The sequence below is a fragment of the Narcine bancroftii genome, chromosome 4 (genome assembly GCF_036971445.1).
Source record: "Narcine bancroftii isolate sNarBan1 chromosome 4, sNarBan1.hap1, whole genome shotgun sequence".
Classification (NCBI taxonomy): Eukaryota; Metazoa; Chordata; class Chondrichthyes; order Torpediniformes; family Narcinidae; genus Narcine; species Narcine bancroftii.
Window position 1 is genome coordinate 119297114 of NC_091472.1, and position 19390 is coordinate 119316503.

At 38.3% G+C, this 19390-nt stretch overlaps 1 protein-coding gene across 11 annotated transcripts in view; it reads left to right on the plus strand.

Annotated features, from left to right (window-relative positions):
• Positions 1-18963, plus strand: part of arvcfb (ARVCF delta catenin family member b) — a 312666-nt gene extending 293703 nt beyond the window's left edge. For 10 of the 11 annotated variants that reach the window (XM_069932580.1, XM_069932585.1, XM_069932587.1 and 7 more), the window contains 6 exons: positions 262-373; positions 1547-1646; positions 6004-6051; positions 6776-6867; positions 8230-8342; positions 17096-18963. In XM_069932580.1, the coding sequence (XP_069788681.1) occupies positions 262-373; positions 1547-1646; positions 6004-6051; positions 6776-6867; positions 8230-8331 (454 nt within the window). In that variant the 3' untranslated portion in view covers positions 8332-8342; positions 17096-18963. The remainder of the gene's footprint in view (positions 1-261; positions 374-1546; positions 1647-6003; positions 6052-6775; positions 6868-8229; positions 8343-17095) is intronic. The other variant, XM_069932586.1, reaches the window with a different exon arrangement.
• Positions 18964-19390: the final 427 nt, after the last annotated feature.

Below are 19390 nucleotides of genomic sequence, written 5' to 3' on the forward strand. Positions count from 1 at the left end.
TCCTAGTTTGAAGCTTGCTTGCCTGTTCAGTATTTGTCCCTTTGTGTGCATTTTTTCCAGCACCCTTTAAGCCCATTTTTTCTTTTGTATCCATTTTGAAAACACATCTTTCAGAAAACATTGATTGTCATGTAGATATTTTCCCCCTTATATGTGTAAAACAAATGCTCTATAATTTCTGTTTTAAGGCTGTCATACCTGAATTTGAATGTTGTTTTACTTGTGCTTAACCTGTTTATTCATTTGGCTTCAATATTGTAGCCAGTCAGTCAGGGAGATGAAGGCTGCAGCCCATGTCTTGCAAACTGTATGGAGTTACAAGGAGCTGCGAAATCCTTTGCATAAAGATGGTTGGAACAAGTCCCACTTTCAGGTATGAATCATGTAAATGTTGGATTATTCTTCGATGTTTTTAATGCTGCTTTGGGGATTAGTTGGCTGGAATGTAACACAGTTGCAAGGTGAGCTGTTTTAATGAAAGCGATGGCAGCAAATTAGTACAAACTGTGGAATTTTACCATTAGTGCATCACGTGCACATTCACCAGGCCCTTCAAGTCTAGATAGTACTGCAATTTTTCAGTTTAATGAGCTGTTTGTACTACATTATTTGTTACGAGATCTACAATTCCCACACTTATCCCACCTCTTCAGAAATTAAGTGCCTTTTTTGGTTCGTCTCCTCTGAATAAGAAAATCAAGTTGCGCTCTGAAGCACAAGTTGAGTAGATGTGAAATGGGGACATTCTGGAAATGTCCATCAAATCTGGAAGCACTTGGGGATGCCAAAACAATTAACATTTAAACTCATTGTTCTTTCACCAAAGCAGAAGCATTTGCTTGAATATGATTTAAATCTGAATGAAAGATCTACTGCCAGCAACTTAGGGCACAGGCAAATTACTGGGACTAGTTTCATGCAATGTTCAAGGCCATGTCTGATCTTCCTTCAGAAAGACAAACACTTGCAATCAAAATGCTGATAACAGCCAGCGTCCATCCAAGAGTCTTTGACTTGAAACATAACTGTTTCTTCCTACCTGACCTGTGTGTTTCAGCATTTTCTGCTTTTTTTTTTTGGATTTCCACCCCCTGCAGTTTTTTTTAAATTTTGATAATTTAAGGTGCACATTGCAGCTCTTGACCATAGAACGAGAACTCAAAAAATCATTCAGAAAGTTCTGGTTTTGTGCCAGATGCAATGTGCTCCAATAACTTCGAACAATTCAGAAATTTGCAATATTTCAGTTGGTGGTGTCGATATGTTCATCAGCTGTGAAGATCATAGAAATCTTGAATTCCTAGTCTGAAATCACCCGTGGTAGTATGACTTCAAATACTCTTTTTCTGAAGGGGTAGACTTTGATTTGACTGCAATATTCTGCCCTCAATTCAAGTGCTCGCACCCAATGTTTAGACTTGCACTTTTGGTTAAGATATTCGAGCACGCTTGGCATGTATGAAACCATAAGTAAAAGTTTTTATTAAAGCGCTTCATGTCTAAGGAATTAAATTCTTAAATCTCTCCTGTTTTTTACAATATGTAGCCAAATGCAACTACACTTCCAAAAGGATCTAAAACTGGTGGCAAATTGAGCAGTTATGATGACAGCACCTTGCCATTAATTGAAGGGAACCAGAAAGACGGTGAGTGTTGATGGTTAGCATTGGAGTCTCATTCTTTTCAGTCTTTGTTTTCTTGACTGATTTTTGTCATTGGCCTAGCATTGCCTTGAAGTTTGGGAAAATGGTATTTCTTAAATGCAAGGCATTTATTCATGCAACTGGGTTTCAAGGAATTGGAGGAAAGTTGGGGTTGTAGAATTGATGGTTAAAAAAAATTTCAGCCATCAAAATCAATTTTGTCATAAACTGCAAATGGAATGGCTTCTCAAAGAAAAGCAGTGTAATTTTCCCAAAGTGCACGGAATTGGTCTCAGATACTTGCAGAAGTGTGGTCATCGTTGCAGGGGCAGGATTTAGTGGGTTGATCCCCCTACAGCTTAAAAGGTGCTTCCAGCACCTTTGCCCCAATGATTGCACCTGGGTCCCGGGGGGCTACCCAGGTTCTAGTTTACAATGGGCATCACTTTGACAGTGGTGACGGCCAAGGATGAACAGGGTGGTGTGGAAGTGGAAAGGGGAGTTGAAATGGCATGCATCCGGGACCTTGATCTAGCCATTGTGATGAGACCCCAGAGGTTTTGTGAAACTATCCCAAAGTTAATTGACAGGACTTTGACAAGTGAAGGATGGTGGAAGTTTAGAATTCTTCAATTTAAGGAATTGATAGTAGTTCAATTTTTAACCTCAGATTTTTATGGTAACAGTATTTTTTTGAGGGATATGAGACAAGGCGGGTATTTAGATAAAAGCCTGAACTCTTGATGAGCAAAAGAGGTGAGTGGCCAGTTTGTATTCTTATGAATGTTCATTACCATTTGTCTATTAATAATTTTGTGGTCCTATGAAAGATGTTTTGTCTGAAAAGAGCATAAATATTGCCTGAAGTGAACTACAATCAAAAGTAATGATTAGACAATTCTAGCTGTAAAGAGTTTCTCTGCATTCGTATCATATTTTTCTAGCGAGCATTGTGCTTATTTAGGCACATTTGCAGCTTTTAAGTGCATTCAGCTAACCAGAAGAAGCGGGGAAGTTTTTGGACTCGGGACAATTTTTTTCGGGAGCAGATGAAAATGTTTTGCATTACTGTTGATAGCAAATTGACACCAGGAAACAGATTCCGAAATGAGTGCAGAGGGTACAGGCATGTTTTTAATGCTGGCCCCAATTGAGAGGCTGAGGTCATGTGGGCGTAGGCGTGGCTGGTGTTGCTCAGCAGCACAAGGACAGCATTTTCCTCTCTGCCCATTTTCTTGCACTATTTTTATTTGTAAGGTGGTTTATAAAAATGTTTACACTGTGATACTACCACGAAACGACAAATTTCGTGGCATGTTCTTTACAATAAATTCAGATTCTAGTGCGAGAGTGATGAGATGAAAACAGAGTTGGAGTGAATCAATGAAGGAAAATCAGGGATTAACTATGCATAATGAAGCACAAACTTAGCAGCCTTTTAGATTTGGATGTGGTTCAAGATGCAGTATTTTGCCTGCAGTTCTGGGGCAAACTGGCAGGGAACAGTCAAGAAAATCATTTTTAATACTCTGTTATTAATGTCACTTCCCTTTTTAAAAAATATTTTTCTTGAGTTTAATATGTAAGCATATATAAAAAATTGAAAATTACATTGTAATTCATTTGTACCCAAGTAAACACAGAGAAAAAATTAATGAAAAAATATATAAAACTGCATCAAGAGTTACTTGTAGTATCTTGAACTATTGATAGAAATAATGTATGAAATTGTGTCTGTAATGTTATTTCCAAAACTCTTTTTTTTTTAATTATTCACACCATAAATCACATTAGCCATGATATACACTATTTCTTTTTCACACATATACAGTGAGTTTTTCTCCCCCCCCCCCCTCCTCCCAAGCCACCCCCCCCCCCCCCCACCCCCCCCTCTCATCCATTTTAGGTATACAATCTAGGTTGCATTAAGCCAGTCAGACAATGTTGTCATTCAACAAAAATACACCAGAAATTCTACTGAGTCCATTCTTTTCTTTCCTTCTCCTTCCATCAACTTAGGTAATGTTTGTCCCCGGTAGGTTTTCGCTATTGTATTTAATGTAAGGCTCCTATACTTGTTCGAATATTTCAATATTATTTCTTAACCTATATGTTATTTTTTCTAATGGAATACATTTATTCATTTAAGTTTAGTAGTTTCTTCCTTTTAATTTGGTTATGTATTCCATTAATATTTAAAGTCATATAGTTCAGCGTAGCCCTTTTATATTTTGTTTATCTTCTCTTTCTGTTTTTCCATCATTACCTTTCCTCCTTTTCCATTTCTGTTTTCTTATTTTCAACTCTTTATAAGACAACATTCCTACAACATCCAACATTTTCCTTATTCTCCTATTTCTATCTTCTTTATCCCCAATCTCCCCTTCCCCTCCTGAGTTGTCCTTTATCCCTTGTCGGACAACCACATCTCCCCTCTCCATTTGGATTTGCGAATCCACTCGCAAGCGTCAACTGATTTTGCAGTGACCGCTATTTCCCCCCACCCCACCCCCCCAGAAAAGATTTCACTTTTCATATGTCACAAAGGTCACTCTTTTAATTCCCTCCTTATTCTCTCTATTCCATTACCTTCCCTTATTAATTCTTGTCTATACTATCTATATTTTCCTCTAAGTACAGATACATTCACGTATGCACATTGTCTCTATTCACTCTTATACCTCTTTACCCGCATACATATCAATCGTGATCATTTTTACTCTCATTACCCGTCTTCATCCCTCAGTCTATTTTTGTCTTTACCCACATACATATCCATCGTGATCATTTTAACTCTCATTACCCGTCTTCCTCCCTCAGTCTATTTTTGTAATTGTTCTGCAAATTTTCGTGCTTCTTCTGGATCCGAGAATAGTCTGTTTTGTTGTCCTGGAATGAATATTTTCAATATGGATGCTTTAGTATAAATTTATACCCTTTCTTCCATAAAATCGCCTTTGCTGTATTGAACTCTTTTCTCTTCTTTACGAGTTCAAAACTTATATCTGGATAAATGAAGATTTTTTGCCCTTTATACTCCAGTGGTTTGTTGCCCTCTCTTACTTTTTCCATTGTCTTCTCCAGTACCTTTTCTCTTGTAGTATATCTTAGGAATTTTACTACAATAGATCTTGGTTTTTGTTGTGGTTGTGGTTTAGAGGCCAATACTCTCTGTGCCCTTTCTATTTCCATTTCTTGCTGTAGTTCTGGACATCCTAGGGTCTTAGGGATCCACTCTTTTATAAACTCCCTCATATTCTTGCCTTCTTCATCTTCCTTAAGGCCCACTATCTTTATGTTATTTCTTCTGTTATGGTTTTCCATTGTATCTATTTTTTGAGCTAGTAGTTCTTGTGTCTCTAGTTTTTTTATTAGATTCCTCCAATTTCTTTTTTAAGTCTTCTACCTCCATTTCTGCTGCTACTGCCCGCTCTTCCATCTTGTCCATTTTCTTTCCCATTTCTGTTAAGGTCATCTCCATTTTATTTATTTTCTCTTCTGTGTTGTTTATTCTTTTTCTTAAATCCTTAAATTCCTGTGTTTGCCATTCTTTAAATGACTCCATGTATCCTTTAATAAGAGCAAGTATATCCTTTACCTTGCCTTTCTTTTCTTCTATTTCCCTGTACTCTTCCTCTTCCTCTGGGTTGGCCATCTGTTGTTTCTTTGGTGCCCTTTCCTCCTCTTCTTTCTTGTTTCTATTGTCTTCTGTGGTCTCTTCTTGCTGCAGGTGTTCTGCAGCTGTCGTTGCCGGCTGTGGAGATCGACTCCCCAGCTGGTCCCCCCTCCCGTCGGTGTGTTTTTTTTTCATTCGCATCGCGCATGCGCGGTTGCGCACTTTTACTCGGCTCTGCGAGCCATTTTTGTAGTCCATTATTTACCGACCTGAGGGAGCGGGTTTCTCTCTCCGCAGCGGGCCTCTTCGGACAGGTAAGGCCTTCACCTTTTTCCTCCTTTGTCTTCTCTTCCTCTCTTCTTACCGTTGCTTTCGATTTTTCTTTTTTTGTCGCCATCTTCTTTCCACCTTTATACTCACTTTTCTGTAACTTTTATTTCTGTGCCTTTGTGTTTTCCTTTGTTTTTCCCGACTTTTCTGGAGAGGGCTGGAGTTCACCGTCCGGTCACTACTCCATCACGTGACTCCTCCCAAAACTCATTTTTAATGAAATATATTACTCCCTTTCTAAAAAGGGAGTAATATATTTGAACTTGGAAGTGGAGATCCTTGAAATGTTGGGAGTCAAAGAACTTCAAAAATGCTCTTTAAATCCTCAATGTTTTGGCATTGTTTGAAGTTTACTGACTTCAAGTGGATTCAAATTTTGCATACTTGGAACCTCATGGTCAGTTCTATTTTTAGGTAACAAATGGTCTGGTGAAATGATGCCCATGGAACAGTTTGGTCCAGGTAAATATGAATTCCTCTTGCTCTTTTTTTTTAAATTCCTCTTGCTCTTAAGAATTCCTTTTGCTTTTGTTCAAGTAAGAAGAAACAATCGTACAGAATGCATTTTATTTATCTCAGAGGTTTCATATTTTTGTTTGGCTCCAGATTAATAATTATGTTGCTTTGATTTTAGGTAGAGTGCTTAGCAATGGGTTGAAACACCCTAATTATGCCATACTTATTTTAATTTTAAGTGTGTGGTCTGTTTTCAAATGTCATTGCAGTGCTTGAAATAGCTTCAGGAACATTTTAAAGCAATTCATCTGCAGCCTCTGGGTGTGAGAATCCAATACTGCAATGAGCAAAACTGCATATACAAAATATTGTAGGTTCTGGAAATCTGAAAATATGTGGGTTCTGGGAAATGCTTTGCACGATAGACAGCAGAAAGAGGCAGGGTTAACATCTCGGATGGTTGACTATTGCTCAGTATTGCTAAATTTTCATTCAACATTTTACAATATCCTTTTTTAATTTATCCAATCAGAAAAATAGTCTGCCATCTTTCATTTTGATTTTGGACTGTGTTATCTTGTTATATTTTTGGTATGTGCATGAGTGCTCAGCATTAACTGTTCATGAATTTGCCTGGCTTCCTTGTCTTGCCTGAAAATGCAAAGTGCTTAATGGTTATCGTGCACAAGGTGATTGACTTTTTGTTTGAACTATATATTTTCCACCATAGATACTTACTCCACTTTGGATCAAAGGGAGAAGGAACGCAAATATAAGACAACGGATATTTCTGGGGATGCTTTTGAGCGTCAGCCATTGCGGGTAGGCTACATAACAGTTGATTATACTTCACAAGCAATAAGCTGAAAATCCTGCTGTTTCTACACATATCTTGTTGTTTATGGAGGCCATTTTCAGTTGCCCTGTTGGGACAGACTTTGCAGTGAGATGATTGTCTTTGTGGCATGTTTTGATGGTGATGGATATTGTTTGTGATATTTATAAATGCTGATACAGTCAGCAATTTTGATGGGAATAAAGATTTCTGTTTTTTTCTTGGTAGTAACCTCTGCTTTATCTGTTTTCTTGCTCTCGTATCAACTCTTTCTGTGTTTGATTTGCTGGCTATTTGCATGAACGTTTAATGTTTCCTCAATCAGAAGGTTGTGTAAGTGTGTACATAAATTTTGCATGAACTGTGTTCTCATATTGCTCCAGAAATGTCACGGCCACATAAAAATATATTTTTAAAATACCTTTAAGTTTCAAAGAATTTTGTAAAGCTTTGAGAGGAGTGATGCATTTTGCGTCACTAGTTTAGCTTTTTGATCTGTCAAAATGGCACCAGCATCCCACATAACCATCCCTGATTTACTAATGTCACATTTGAATTTGATCAGCTTTGAGAACAGGATAAAATGTTTGTTCAACAAACTATCACTTTCTAAAAGTTAAGACACTATTAGTAAACCAAATATGTGAGTTTTGTTAAAAAGTAGTGTGACTCTAACAGATCAATGTCATTTTATGGCTAAAATGATGGTTACACCTTTCATGAGAGGTATTGGTTAGGGCTTTCTTGAGAATAATCACACACAATGCAACCTTATTTTTTTTCCACTTAATGATGCAGCTGGTCTAATTACAATCAGACATGACTTTTTGGGTGGAATGATTTACGAAACAAAATGTTCTGCACAAACATTATAGTTTTTAATCCACGGTTATATAAAATGTTAAGTTATCCCAAACTTTCATTTTTATTAAGGGTCTCTGAAAAATTGATCCATAAACATTGAGGAAAAATGTAATAAATTTTCCAGAATATAGTGCTTTATAAATTATTTGTAATTGTTAAAAGTTTTGTGGTAGCACAAAAAATTTGCATTATTTTAAGTAAAGACCTTCATGGATTTGAACCTTCAATTTTTAATGCATGTGTTTGTATTTTTGATTCCATCTCATTTACATTTTAAATATATTAAGAAGTTTGCAGTTATTGTTGAATGTTAGTCTTGTATCTAACTAAATTTTCATACAAATTTCACATTAGAAATTTTTATGTGGTCTTGATCTTTGAACTGTTGAGTATACTTTATTGCTTTCTTTTTAAGCTAACATGCCTTTATCTATACCTGTTTAAGGCCAGCTCTCTTGCAATTAACCCTTTCCCTGTTGCCACAGAATGATACAAATAAGAGAAACATTAACAGGATTAATAGGGCCTCAGTGAATCTTGTGGATGCTCATGACACTAAACCACAGCCCGTTGACTCCTGGGTCTAAGTGCATGCATGGTAGGTGTCTTTGGGTTGCAATCACCTGATTTGTAGTCTTGTCACGTGATAGCTTCCAATCACATTGGAGTAAAATTGTAAATCTTGGTTTCAAAATCAGTGACAATTTTGCACTGGAGTTGTTTCCTTGTTTTGTCACTTCATTCAGAAATTGCAAATAGTTAAATCTTTCAAGAAGCTTGTTATTTTATATAAATCATCAATTTTAATTTTGTGTTTCTCACGTCAGAAAAATCTGTTCACTAAGATTTTAGGCTAGTTCTTTTTATCCAGGGGCAAGTAATGAATCCATGGCTGCGATGGGAAGCAATGTTTTTGTGGGTTCATCGGCCAGGATTTGAACAGTGGAGAAGACTTGAAGGGCTGAGTGGCCTAATACTGCTCCCAAGTCGTATGGTCTTGTCTTCCCTTGCTCCAACTTTAAATCAGAAGTTATCTGTTTGTCGTTGTTTGCGTTCCCCCAGGGTGCAAGGCCTGCCTTGCACACACGCACTTAAAAAGGAATAATTGTATGAAATGTATCACGTGTTTGGACATGAAAGACCACTGATTTGCAGGATAAAAGTCTGAATCAGAGCACTTGTTTTCTTAGTGAATGTTCTCAAAGTGCTGCACAGCCTAATTATATTCTAAAGTTTTGTAGCTTTTATTAAACCTTGTACGACAGGGCATTTTACAATTTGAAATAACCAATCAGGACAATCCTTCATCCATGAAATTTCAAGCTGAAAAGTACACTGGTGTTTTTGTGACATTTTGGCTATTCTTTCGGCACCTTCAAATAACCACAAAAACATTCTGTCTCGTTGCATCAGTGCCTAAAAATATTACTGGGAAGCATTCCATTTCTAGCCAAATTACAGCATGCTTCAGAAACGTACTGTTTTTTTAACACACTTTTTATGCGATAAGATGACCTCCTACATTCAGGATTTTAAGGAACTGAAAATTCTGGAGCAAAAATAAAGTCTTTTAAAACTTGGTCTGACTCCTGTTCCTGGCTTTTGGAGGGTAATTTTCTTTAGATTAAATCTTTAGATTTAATCTTTGGTCAACCGTGTGGCTACAGCACATTCCTTACATTGGCTGTTGTTGTGCTGTTTAATCCCATCTTCATTGGCAGTGCCCATCAGACAACTCATGAAAGGTAGTCCAATAATTTCTCTGCTTTTCCCCTCTTGTTTCACGGCCGATCAGTCCCTGGCATCATCTCTAAGACTTTGCCCCTGTTTTGTTGGATGATGTAACAGCAAGTCCATCAGTTGCCTGTCACTCAAGCACCCTGTAGTTATAGCCTATACAACATGGAGTGATGGCAATTGTCTTCCTGATGTCTTGCCAAGGCTGGTAGTGAACCATGCAGCCAAGAAGGAGTCACTGTAAGCTTCCTTGGTGCCATATGTTGATCTAATTTTAAGCAGTTTCGATATATCCTGAGGAAGCTCTTCTGTCTTGGATCATATTGAAGAACTGATGGAACATGAGAAACAAAAATTACTAGAATATGGAACTGAAAACAATCTATGGGAAATTAAGGGTAACCCAATGTTTTGGGCCTGTGCCTTTTGTCAAGGTATGCCTTCCGTCCCATAGATGCTACGTGGCCTGCTGAGTTTCTCCAGCACATTTGTGTATTGCATTTGATCCCAGTGTGTTAGATTTAGACATACAGCACAGTAGCATGCCCTTTTGGTCCACGAGCCTATGCCACCCAATTGACCTTCAACCCCAGTACATTTTGGATGGTGGAAAGAAACTGGAAACTGGAGTCCCTGGAGAAACCCCACGTAGACACGGGAGAATATACAAACTCCTTATAGACAGCTCAGGATTCGAACCGCTGGTCCCGATTGCTGGCGCTGTAACAGCCATGCACTAACTGCTACGCTAACCGTGCCGCCCGTGTTTTTGGGCCTGAACATTGTTATTTTTATCCCATCATTTCCCAGTGATGCTGCTCAACCCACTGATTTCCTCCAGCAGGCTGGGTTTTTTTAAGACCTGAGTTGGATCAAGTGCTGGGGATTGCAGCACTTCGTGTACTCTGTCCACAACTATCTATGTTCCCAGTCACAACTATTATCAATCTCAGTTTAGTGGCTTTGTAATTGCACACTTATTCTTTACAATTCCAGTTGCAAGTCATGTCCTCATTTAGTCAGTGGCCAGGGCACAGTCAGAGAAGCCACTGAAACTCAGAAGTGCTGAGGTTCCTATTGGATGAGTTCAACAAAATATTTTCGGGAATTTGCTTGCTGCAATGCTCATTGCTCAATGCTTTTTAACAAAGAATATTGAGAATTCACTGTTAACAGCCATAATTTAAATAATCTGATTTTCCAAGTGTTGTGCCCATAATATGGGCAAACTTGCCAATGAAGTTGTTTTTCACGTTCTCCCTACGCCTCTGTCGGTTTTCTCCGGGGGCTCCGGTTTCCTCCCACTGTTCAAAATGTACCAGGGGTGTAGGTTAATGGGGTATAAATTCGGTGGCATAGACTCGTGGGCTAAAACAGCCTGTTACCATGCTGTATGTCTAAATTTAAATTTATTCAGTTAACTTGTTTTGATATTAGTATTTTGGTTTAAAGGATTCCAAGTGACACCAAATGAGTCAACAAAACCCACTATTCTGTTTATTTTGCAGTGATGCCAAGTTGGCTGAGACCTCTTCTCACCCACTCCCCCGGCTCATGTCCAATGTCCCTTTACCACGTCAACCAGAGTTTACTCCTCAATTGCTCTGACTCCAGACTAATATGGTTCTAGTTTAGATACTGTACTTAATGTTGATGTTAATGAAATAAAAACTTTACTGAAGAATAAGGAAAGTTGCAAGTGGTGTGGCATGTTCTCTTGCAGAGCCAATGAAGCAGTCACCTCACTTACTTCCTGGGACATTACAGATTCTGAACATCCTGCTCACCTGACTATGTCTTAACTTGTATTTTCCCATGCACATGGTTGACATAAATTTGCAAGTATTGTTTAGGCCTGCTGAGGATGTTTATACCTGATGTGGTTCTCCTTCTCCACTTTCCCAACTGATATCCAATATTAATTTTTAAAAAAAATTAATTTAGACATACAGGCCATTTTGGCCCACGAGTCCATGCTTTGCCAACTGTGCCATACCTAAGTGAGGCACCAAGAAGAACATAAGAAATAGGGAAAGGGGTCAGCCTGTTGTTCCTGCTCCGCCATTCAATAAGATTATGGCTGGTCTGGCCATGGACAGCTCCACCTCGCTCCTTTTTCTCCATTACCCTTAATTCCCCTACTATGCAAAAATGTGTGTTTTGTCTATGTACAATGAGACAGCCTTGACAGAGAATTCCACAGATTCACTACTGACTGGGGAAAGCAGTTCTTCTACTCTCCATCCTAATCTACTTCCCTCCTTCTTAAGGCTATGTTCCCTAGTTCTAGTCTCACTTATTGGTGGAAACAATATTGTTGTCTCTATTTTATCTATCCCTTGCATAGTTATATATTTAAATGAGATTCCCTCTCATTCTCCTCAATTCCAGCAAGTATAGTCCCAGATGACTCAAACTCTCCTCTTAGGCCAACCCCCTCCTCTCTGGAATCTACCAGATGAACCTCCTCTGCACCGACTCCAAAGATAGTATACCTTCCCTAACATAGAGAGATCAGAATACATGCAGTACTCAAGGTGTGGCCTCACCAGTACCCTGTACAGTTGCAGCAGAGCTTTTCTCTGCTCTGAAATTCGATCCGTTGAGCAATGAAGACCAACACGCTGCTTGCCTTTTTGTATACCTGTGGCACCAGCCACTATCCTTTTACAATTAAAGGGAATAGATATGAAGTCTGTAGGTGCTGAGTTCTTGTACACTTTTGTTTATTCTACTCAACCCCAGCATCTGCAGATTTTCTTGCTTAAGTCCAAAAGAAAAAGCCCTGAGTCTTAACTCCAGTCATCAGTGGTTAATTTCAATAGCCTTTTTAATTTGTATGCATTGTTGTAAAGCAAAAGATGCTTATTTGGGTCCTTACAATGGACATTCATGCACAAGTTCACTCAAACAGAATAAACACTAGATCCCTGGTTTTTTTTTTGGTTTTTTTTTTAAATTTTTTATTTTTCACACCATAAATCACATTAGCCATGTTGTACACTATTTCTTTTTCACACATATACAGTGACTTTTTCTTCCCCCCCCCCCACCCCTTTCCTCCCAACCCACCCCCCACCCCCCCCCCCCTCTCATCCATTTTAGGTATACAATCTAGGTTGCATTAAGCCAGTCAGACAATGTTGTCATTCAACAAAATTACACCAGAAATTCTACTGAGTCCATTCTTTTCTTTCCTTCTCCTTCCATCAACTTAGGTAATGTTTGTCCCCGGTAGGTTTTCGCTATTGTATTTAATGTAAGGCTCCTATACTTGTTCGAATATTTCAATATTATTTCTTAACCTATATGTTATTTTTTCCAATGGAATACATTTATTCATTTAAATTTAGTAGTTTCTTCCTTTTAATTTGGTTATGTATTCCATTAATATTTAAAGTCATATAGTTCAGCGTAGCCCTTTTATATTTTGTTTATCTTCTCTTTCCGTTTTTCCATCATTACCTTTCCTCCTTTTCCATTTCTGTTTTCTTATTTTCAACTCTTTATAAGACAACATTCCTACAACATCCAACATTTTCCTTATTCTCCTATTTCTATCTTATTTACCCCAATCTCCCCTTCACCTCCTGAGTTGTCCTTTATCCCTTGTCGGACAACCACATCTCCCCTCTCCATTTGGATTTGCGAATCCACTACTGGATCCCTGGTTTAACGTATAATGCGATCAGCCAGCCAACCTTTTTTTTTTTTTACCTTTTTCCGGAATTGAAATTGTTTTCAGATCAAAATGGAATGCACCGTTAAAAGACAAAAATATTTTTCAGTGAAAGATAAGGTTCTTGCACTTGATGTGATCAAGAATAAAAATCAAACCCAAGTTGCACGCTACCTCGGCGAACCTGAATCAACACTTCGTGGCTGGAAATCTCAGGAAGATAAGTTACATGCATCGCTTTGGAAAGTTGAGGAAGGGGTGGGACTAAAGGCCAAACACATGAAGACTGCCAAAGATGTCAGCCTCGATGATTCCCTGTACAAATGGTTCCTTCAAGCATGCTCAGAAGGCCTTCCAATTTCCAGGCCTATTCTCAAAGCTCAAGCCAAGAAATTTGACCAACTGATCAACAGAGAAACCTCATAGTTCAAAGCTAGCAATGGATGGCTATTCTGGTTTAATCGCCGTGGCGGGATTTCTCAAGTGTTAGTGTCTGGAGAAATTCGCTCAGCCGACAATGCTACCGCCAATGAATACCCCCAGCAGAACTAAAAACTCTCTGGCTATGCCAAAGAAAAAGAACTTTGATGGAACAGGCCTCTGCTACAAGAAGATTCCATTTTGTTAGACGCTGTCTAGCAGAGATGACGCCCATCAAAGTGAGAGGTTCAAATAATGCAAAGATCATGTAGCATTGTTGTTTTGTGTTAATAAGACTGGAAAATGAGTTAAAAGTGCTCATGATTGTGGCAAATTTCGCTCACCCTGCTGTTTCCACCATGTCAAAGTGAAGTCGTTACCATTTGAATACACTCATAGCATCTCTGCTCGGGTGACCAGTGTCATCTTTGAGGATTGGTTTTACAAAACGTTTGACGCTCCATGCTCATTTGTGTAAGCAAAAGTTAGAACTCAAAGCTCTTCTTTTGCTCGACAACTGTCCCGCCCACCTGCCAGCCTAGTAAGCTGCGATGGAAAGATCCAAGTTTCTTACCTCCCAAAGAATACTACATCCAAGATCCAGCCCCTAGATCAGGGGATCATCTCCATACTCAAGCAGAATTACAGGCGTGAATTAATTTGTAGACAAATCAACAAAGCTGGAAGACGATCTGAAAAGTATGAATGTTAGGGAAGGTGGGAAGGGCTGGGCAGCAGTCAGCTCCTCGTGTGTAGAAAATGCTGGGAGAAATGTCTAGGTCCTACCTTTCACCACGACAATCCACCAAGGAAGTTGAAGATGATGAGCAAGAATTCCACAGCTTCCGAGATCAAGAGATGAGTGAGGCACAGAGACTGTTTGAAATTAGCAAAGAGGATTTTCACCAGTGCAGTGGTACTCTGACGATGACAAACGCCCGACATACGAGCATCTGACAGACTCTGAGATTGTCCGTAACATTTCTATAGCACTGGTTCACGAATCACAGGGCGATGATAATGAGGAGCCTCTACCCCCACCCCTGAAGGTGTCTGAAGCCATTTAGTACCTTGACACTAGCCTACATCCTGACCCAGGATGTAGACCACAAAAATCCTCTAACTCTGAAGCATTTTGGATTTCACTCACAGCCAGCAACATGCTGCATTCAGGCAATGAACACTCAATTGTTTTTTTAAGAAATAAAATGATGATTGTAAGAGATTAAAAAAAGATGATCGCAAATACAGGTATTGTTCGTGTCTTCTTTATTTTTTTGAAAACACTGTCCATCGTGAACCCCGATTTAGCACAGCCTCACTTTTTTCACAATCCAATTTTTTGGACCCGAACCATCGCGTTATAATGGGGTTCCACTGTACTGAATCGTCAGTGTCACTGTTTTCGGCAGTTTAGGGAAGCTACACCTTCAGCAATACCAGCGAATCTTTTGGGTCCATCTGCCCTCAGTATTAGGGCCTAATGACAACTCATCCGAACACCAGTGTTTCTGAGTACAGCATCCCAATATTTATTGAATTATCAGCCTAAATTTTTGCCAATTTTAAATTGCTGTTAACTGATTCTAAATCATTTTCTAATTAGTTTAATGTGAACAACTTTTCACTGTTTGTTGTTATCCACAACTTGAACCATCATTTACTTTGTCACTTGTCTCTTTCCTTGATTTTCAAATGCCACTGGTTATCAAGACATACTGATTCTTTTTAATGCAATTAAAATTGCTAAAATTGCTTTTGCAAGCCATAAAATGGGTTTTAAAAATTTTTATTTTTAATCATCTATTTTGAGAATTTTTGCAGACCATTCTAGCAGTGGGTGTTTTATATTGCAAAACTTGAGAAAGGGCTGATGTTTGTTTTAAATCTGCATGCTTGATTTAAGAAGAAACACAGAAATGCTGGAGGAACTCAGCGGGCCTCACAGCATCCATAGGAGGTAACATGTATCACTGACGTTTTGGGCCAGATCCCTCGATCAAGGTGTGAGCAAAAAGCAGGCAAGGGCCTATATTAAAAAGCTAATGAAAGGGGAAGAATGGGAGAGGGAAGAAGTTCGGACTAACAGACAAAAGGTGTTAATTGGATACGATTAGAGGACAGGAGAGGAGAGAAGGTAGTTTTTGGCTCTGAAGGGAGAGGAAAAGAAGAGAAAGAGAGACAGAGCTAGAGGAAAAGAGACAAGGAAAAAATTGGGGAGATGCGAATGGAAATTGGAGAAGTCGCTGTCAATACTATCAAGTTGGAGGGTGGCATTAACTTGAGGCTTTTCATTTTCAAAATATCTTTTGCAAGTCCTGGCTGAATCTGCTTTTGATCTGCATGTCGAGTTATTTTTGTCTCTCCTAATGAATATTTACCACTCATCCCAGGGAAGCTTTGTTGTATCCTTCATGGGGCACAACTGCGCTAACTTTTGGCTTGCACGTATTCAGTTTCTGTTTTTTGTCTTATAATTTAATTATTAAAAGTATAAAAATCTATAGCCTTTCATGCTTTATCTACTTGCATTTGCACTTTTTAAAAAAAATGATCTTGTTGGTTCCATTCCTGCTCACTACTCATTTTTCCATTATGCAAGGACTGTTCTGCTTGCACGGTCTGCATGCTCTCATTTTTGCCCTTCTAATCTTTTGTTAATCCAGCTTTCTATCTTGTTTCTGCCTTTCCTGTTGATCCATGTTCTTAACAGCAAGCTACCATTTAAACACATTTCATCAAATACCTTTTCAATATCCATCTTCCTCATATGCATTCACTTTATGGATAAAACATTGAACTGGCCAGATGTGTTGTCCATTTAACAAATCCTTGCCAGTTTTTACATGGTAGGTAATTTGATCATATGATTTTGCCTAGTTTATTCCATTCACTCAGAGACTCTTACATTGAATTGTGATAATGATACCTACAAGCAGCTTAATTATTAGCCAGAGTCCTTGGGACTGCTAATGTGGGTTGGATATTTTGCCAAAAAGAAATTTGATCCTGTCCCATTTGCTATGCTGTCTTCATTGTGTAAGAAACAGATTATCTCCATTCTGTTCAGATATGCAACTCTGTCTGTTTGGCCACTGTTGTGCTCTTTTCCCTGGTGTAAGCAGGACACATAAAGGTATTACCAGAAAAGTCATTCAGAAAATTTGAGCAAAAGTGTTCATTGGTCAGTAAATGTTGGGACATGACAGAGTGGGATTACTTCATTTTGAGTTTCAGGGATCTTAAAATTCACACAATAAACTGGGATGCCCTTTTAATATTACAAACTGGGAAATGATTTTGAACTGAAAAACTGCTTTCTGCTGAACTGAGTAATTATTTTGGACGGTTTTTTTCTGGTTAAGAAAATAACTTTTAGCAAAGAAATTCACAGTAAAACTCGTGGCATCGAGTCCAATAAAGTGTCCAGTGACAACAGGAGCAGATGTAACTTGAAATTATCATTATTTTCCATATTATGTAACTTGTTGATCTTCCAAACTTGTTTCTTCCAGGCATGAACAACAGCACAGCAATCATGGAGCATTATACCGATGATCTCATTGTTCACCATTGCTGCTAGATTTGGAAGACTTCATCTCATTGAAGCTATCAACTAAATTGACAGAGGAGCCAACAAGTCCTAATGTTCCAATTGTAAAATGCTCCACATTTCCAGGGATATAAAGGGGTTGGGGTGGAGTAGGGAATCAGAAGATGCAAACCAGTATCCCAATGTAGCAACCCAATGGAGCCACAGATGAGCTTTTAGTCTGGTTGGCTCCATTCATCTTCCAGAAGGTAGAGTGAAAGATGATGAGAGAATGTGGTATGGTGAAATGAAGGGTGTTCCTTTTGAAGAAAAAAAAACCAACTTTTCTATGCTTTTCAGAACTGGATTCAGAATAGCTTTTCCACAGTTGAAACCATTTACCATAGCTTTGCTAGAACTTGGATTTTGAATTGTGAAAATCAAGTTTAAATTTGTGTTAATTTTATCATGGCATTTTATTCTAAGTGAATTTGAAGAGACAGATGCTGGAAGAATTGGAGAAACGTCGTCGAAGGAAGGAGTTTGCTTTGTGAAACAGGAACGCTTTGAAATTAATCATCTGAATTACCAAACGTACCGCTGGGTTTAGGAATCAGTGTGTATTTATATACAATTTTAATTGAGATGTTACATGATCCATTTAGAAAGTACAAATATTTTAATTGACTGGGACAGAATCGTGCCAATGTTTGGAAATGCTAACACCAAATGGCATTTGACCATTTTCTCCATTTTGTGAATGTAGCTTGTCAATTTGGGGTTTTTGCTGAAACCCTCAATGTTATTTTGATGATTTATGACACGAATAACATTGGTATCAAACTAGACCTGTGTAACACAGTGGCAAAACAGTCTCTCTGTACCCTCTGCTCAACCACTGTACCAACAAAATAGATCAAAGAATTAAAGGTGCTGTTCCAGTGCAATTACATGTGTGTATGTATTTTGAACTGTACTATGTCTTTTTACTCCAAAACAAAAATCACTGTCAAATTCCAGTTGATTTTTCTTAATTGTAGCTGAGTTTTAAACTGTGAATTTTCAATCCAAACCACTGGAAGCACACATGTTTTTCAAAAAGAGTTGATGTTATTTTGCATTCATAGTAACTGGCGTGCCCAGTATCTGTATCTATCCCTCATGTCTAACAATAGTAACTTTGCAATGCCATTTTTGAAGCAGAACTTTGGGGTTTTTTTGGGGGGAAGGGATGATAATTTTGAAGTTTGTTTGAGAAATTCTCTGATGGATGAACTGGAATATGTCATTTGCCAAAACGGTGTCTGGGTGGAGTTGACATGACATTCACTGTTAATTCTCTTTTGTTACCAAAGGGTTGGAAAATGGAGAAGGGTCTCTTAATTACATTTATAAGACCAGTTTGACCTTTAATTTTTTTTTGTGTAGTATGTGCTGCAGGTAATTGCTTTGAAGATTCAGTAAGCAAGGTCTGCCATTCTGGTTGTAGATATTACTGTTTGGATTTTTGGAAACTTCTGGTTAATAGTGGCAAATGTGTTTGTACGATCATGTGCCTTAAACTTTTCATGGTAGAAAGAGATAAAGTGTTTTTATAAAAATATATAATATATATTACTCTTAGCATAACTGTAGTTTATACCGGTGGATATTGCATTGCATTACACTGTAATATAAATTACACTTAACAATGACTTATGCTTTCTTAGAACTATGCTACAGAGACCGAATGTATCATGTTTAATTCCACTAATACCCTGCAGCAACTAGAAAGCTTGTTAATCCAGGTTTGTAAAATTATCACCTTGGTGTTTTCAATAAACAGTACCTGGAAATTGTTGTTTCTTCAAATCATTCGTTAGCTTGTGTCTTATTTCTGTGAGTTTCTATTCAATGACCAGCTCATCTCGTTAACCAATAATAAACAAATAACTGAGTCAGTCTCATAACTTCATGTCCCTTACAGTTGTGGTCATGTTGAAGTCTTGCTAACTTTTGTGACGTTCCAAGTTTTGTCACGCTCATCCAGTGTATTACCACCTCTGAGTGCCTTCCTAATCGTTGGGATTCAATGTAGAGCACGGGAGCCTGAGTTAATCAGAATTTATTGACATGAACATGTTACGAAATTTGTTGTTTTGTGGCAGTATTACGGTGCAAATATTGCTGTGAATTACATTTCAAAAATAGTGCAAGAAAATAGGAGAAAGTGAGGTAGTGCTTGGGGTTCATTGATCATTCAGGAATCTGATGGCACAGGGGACGAAGCTGTCCTTGT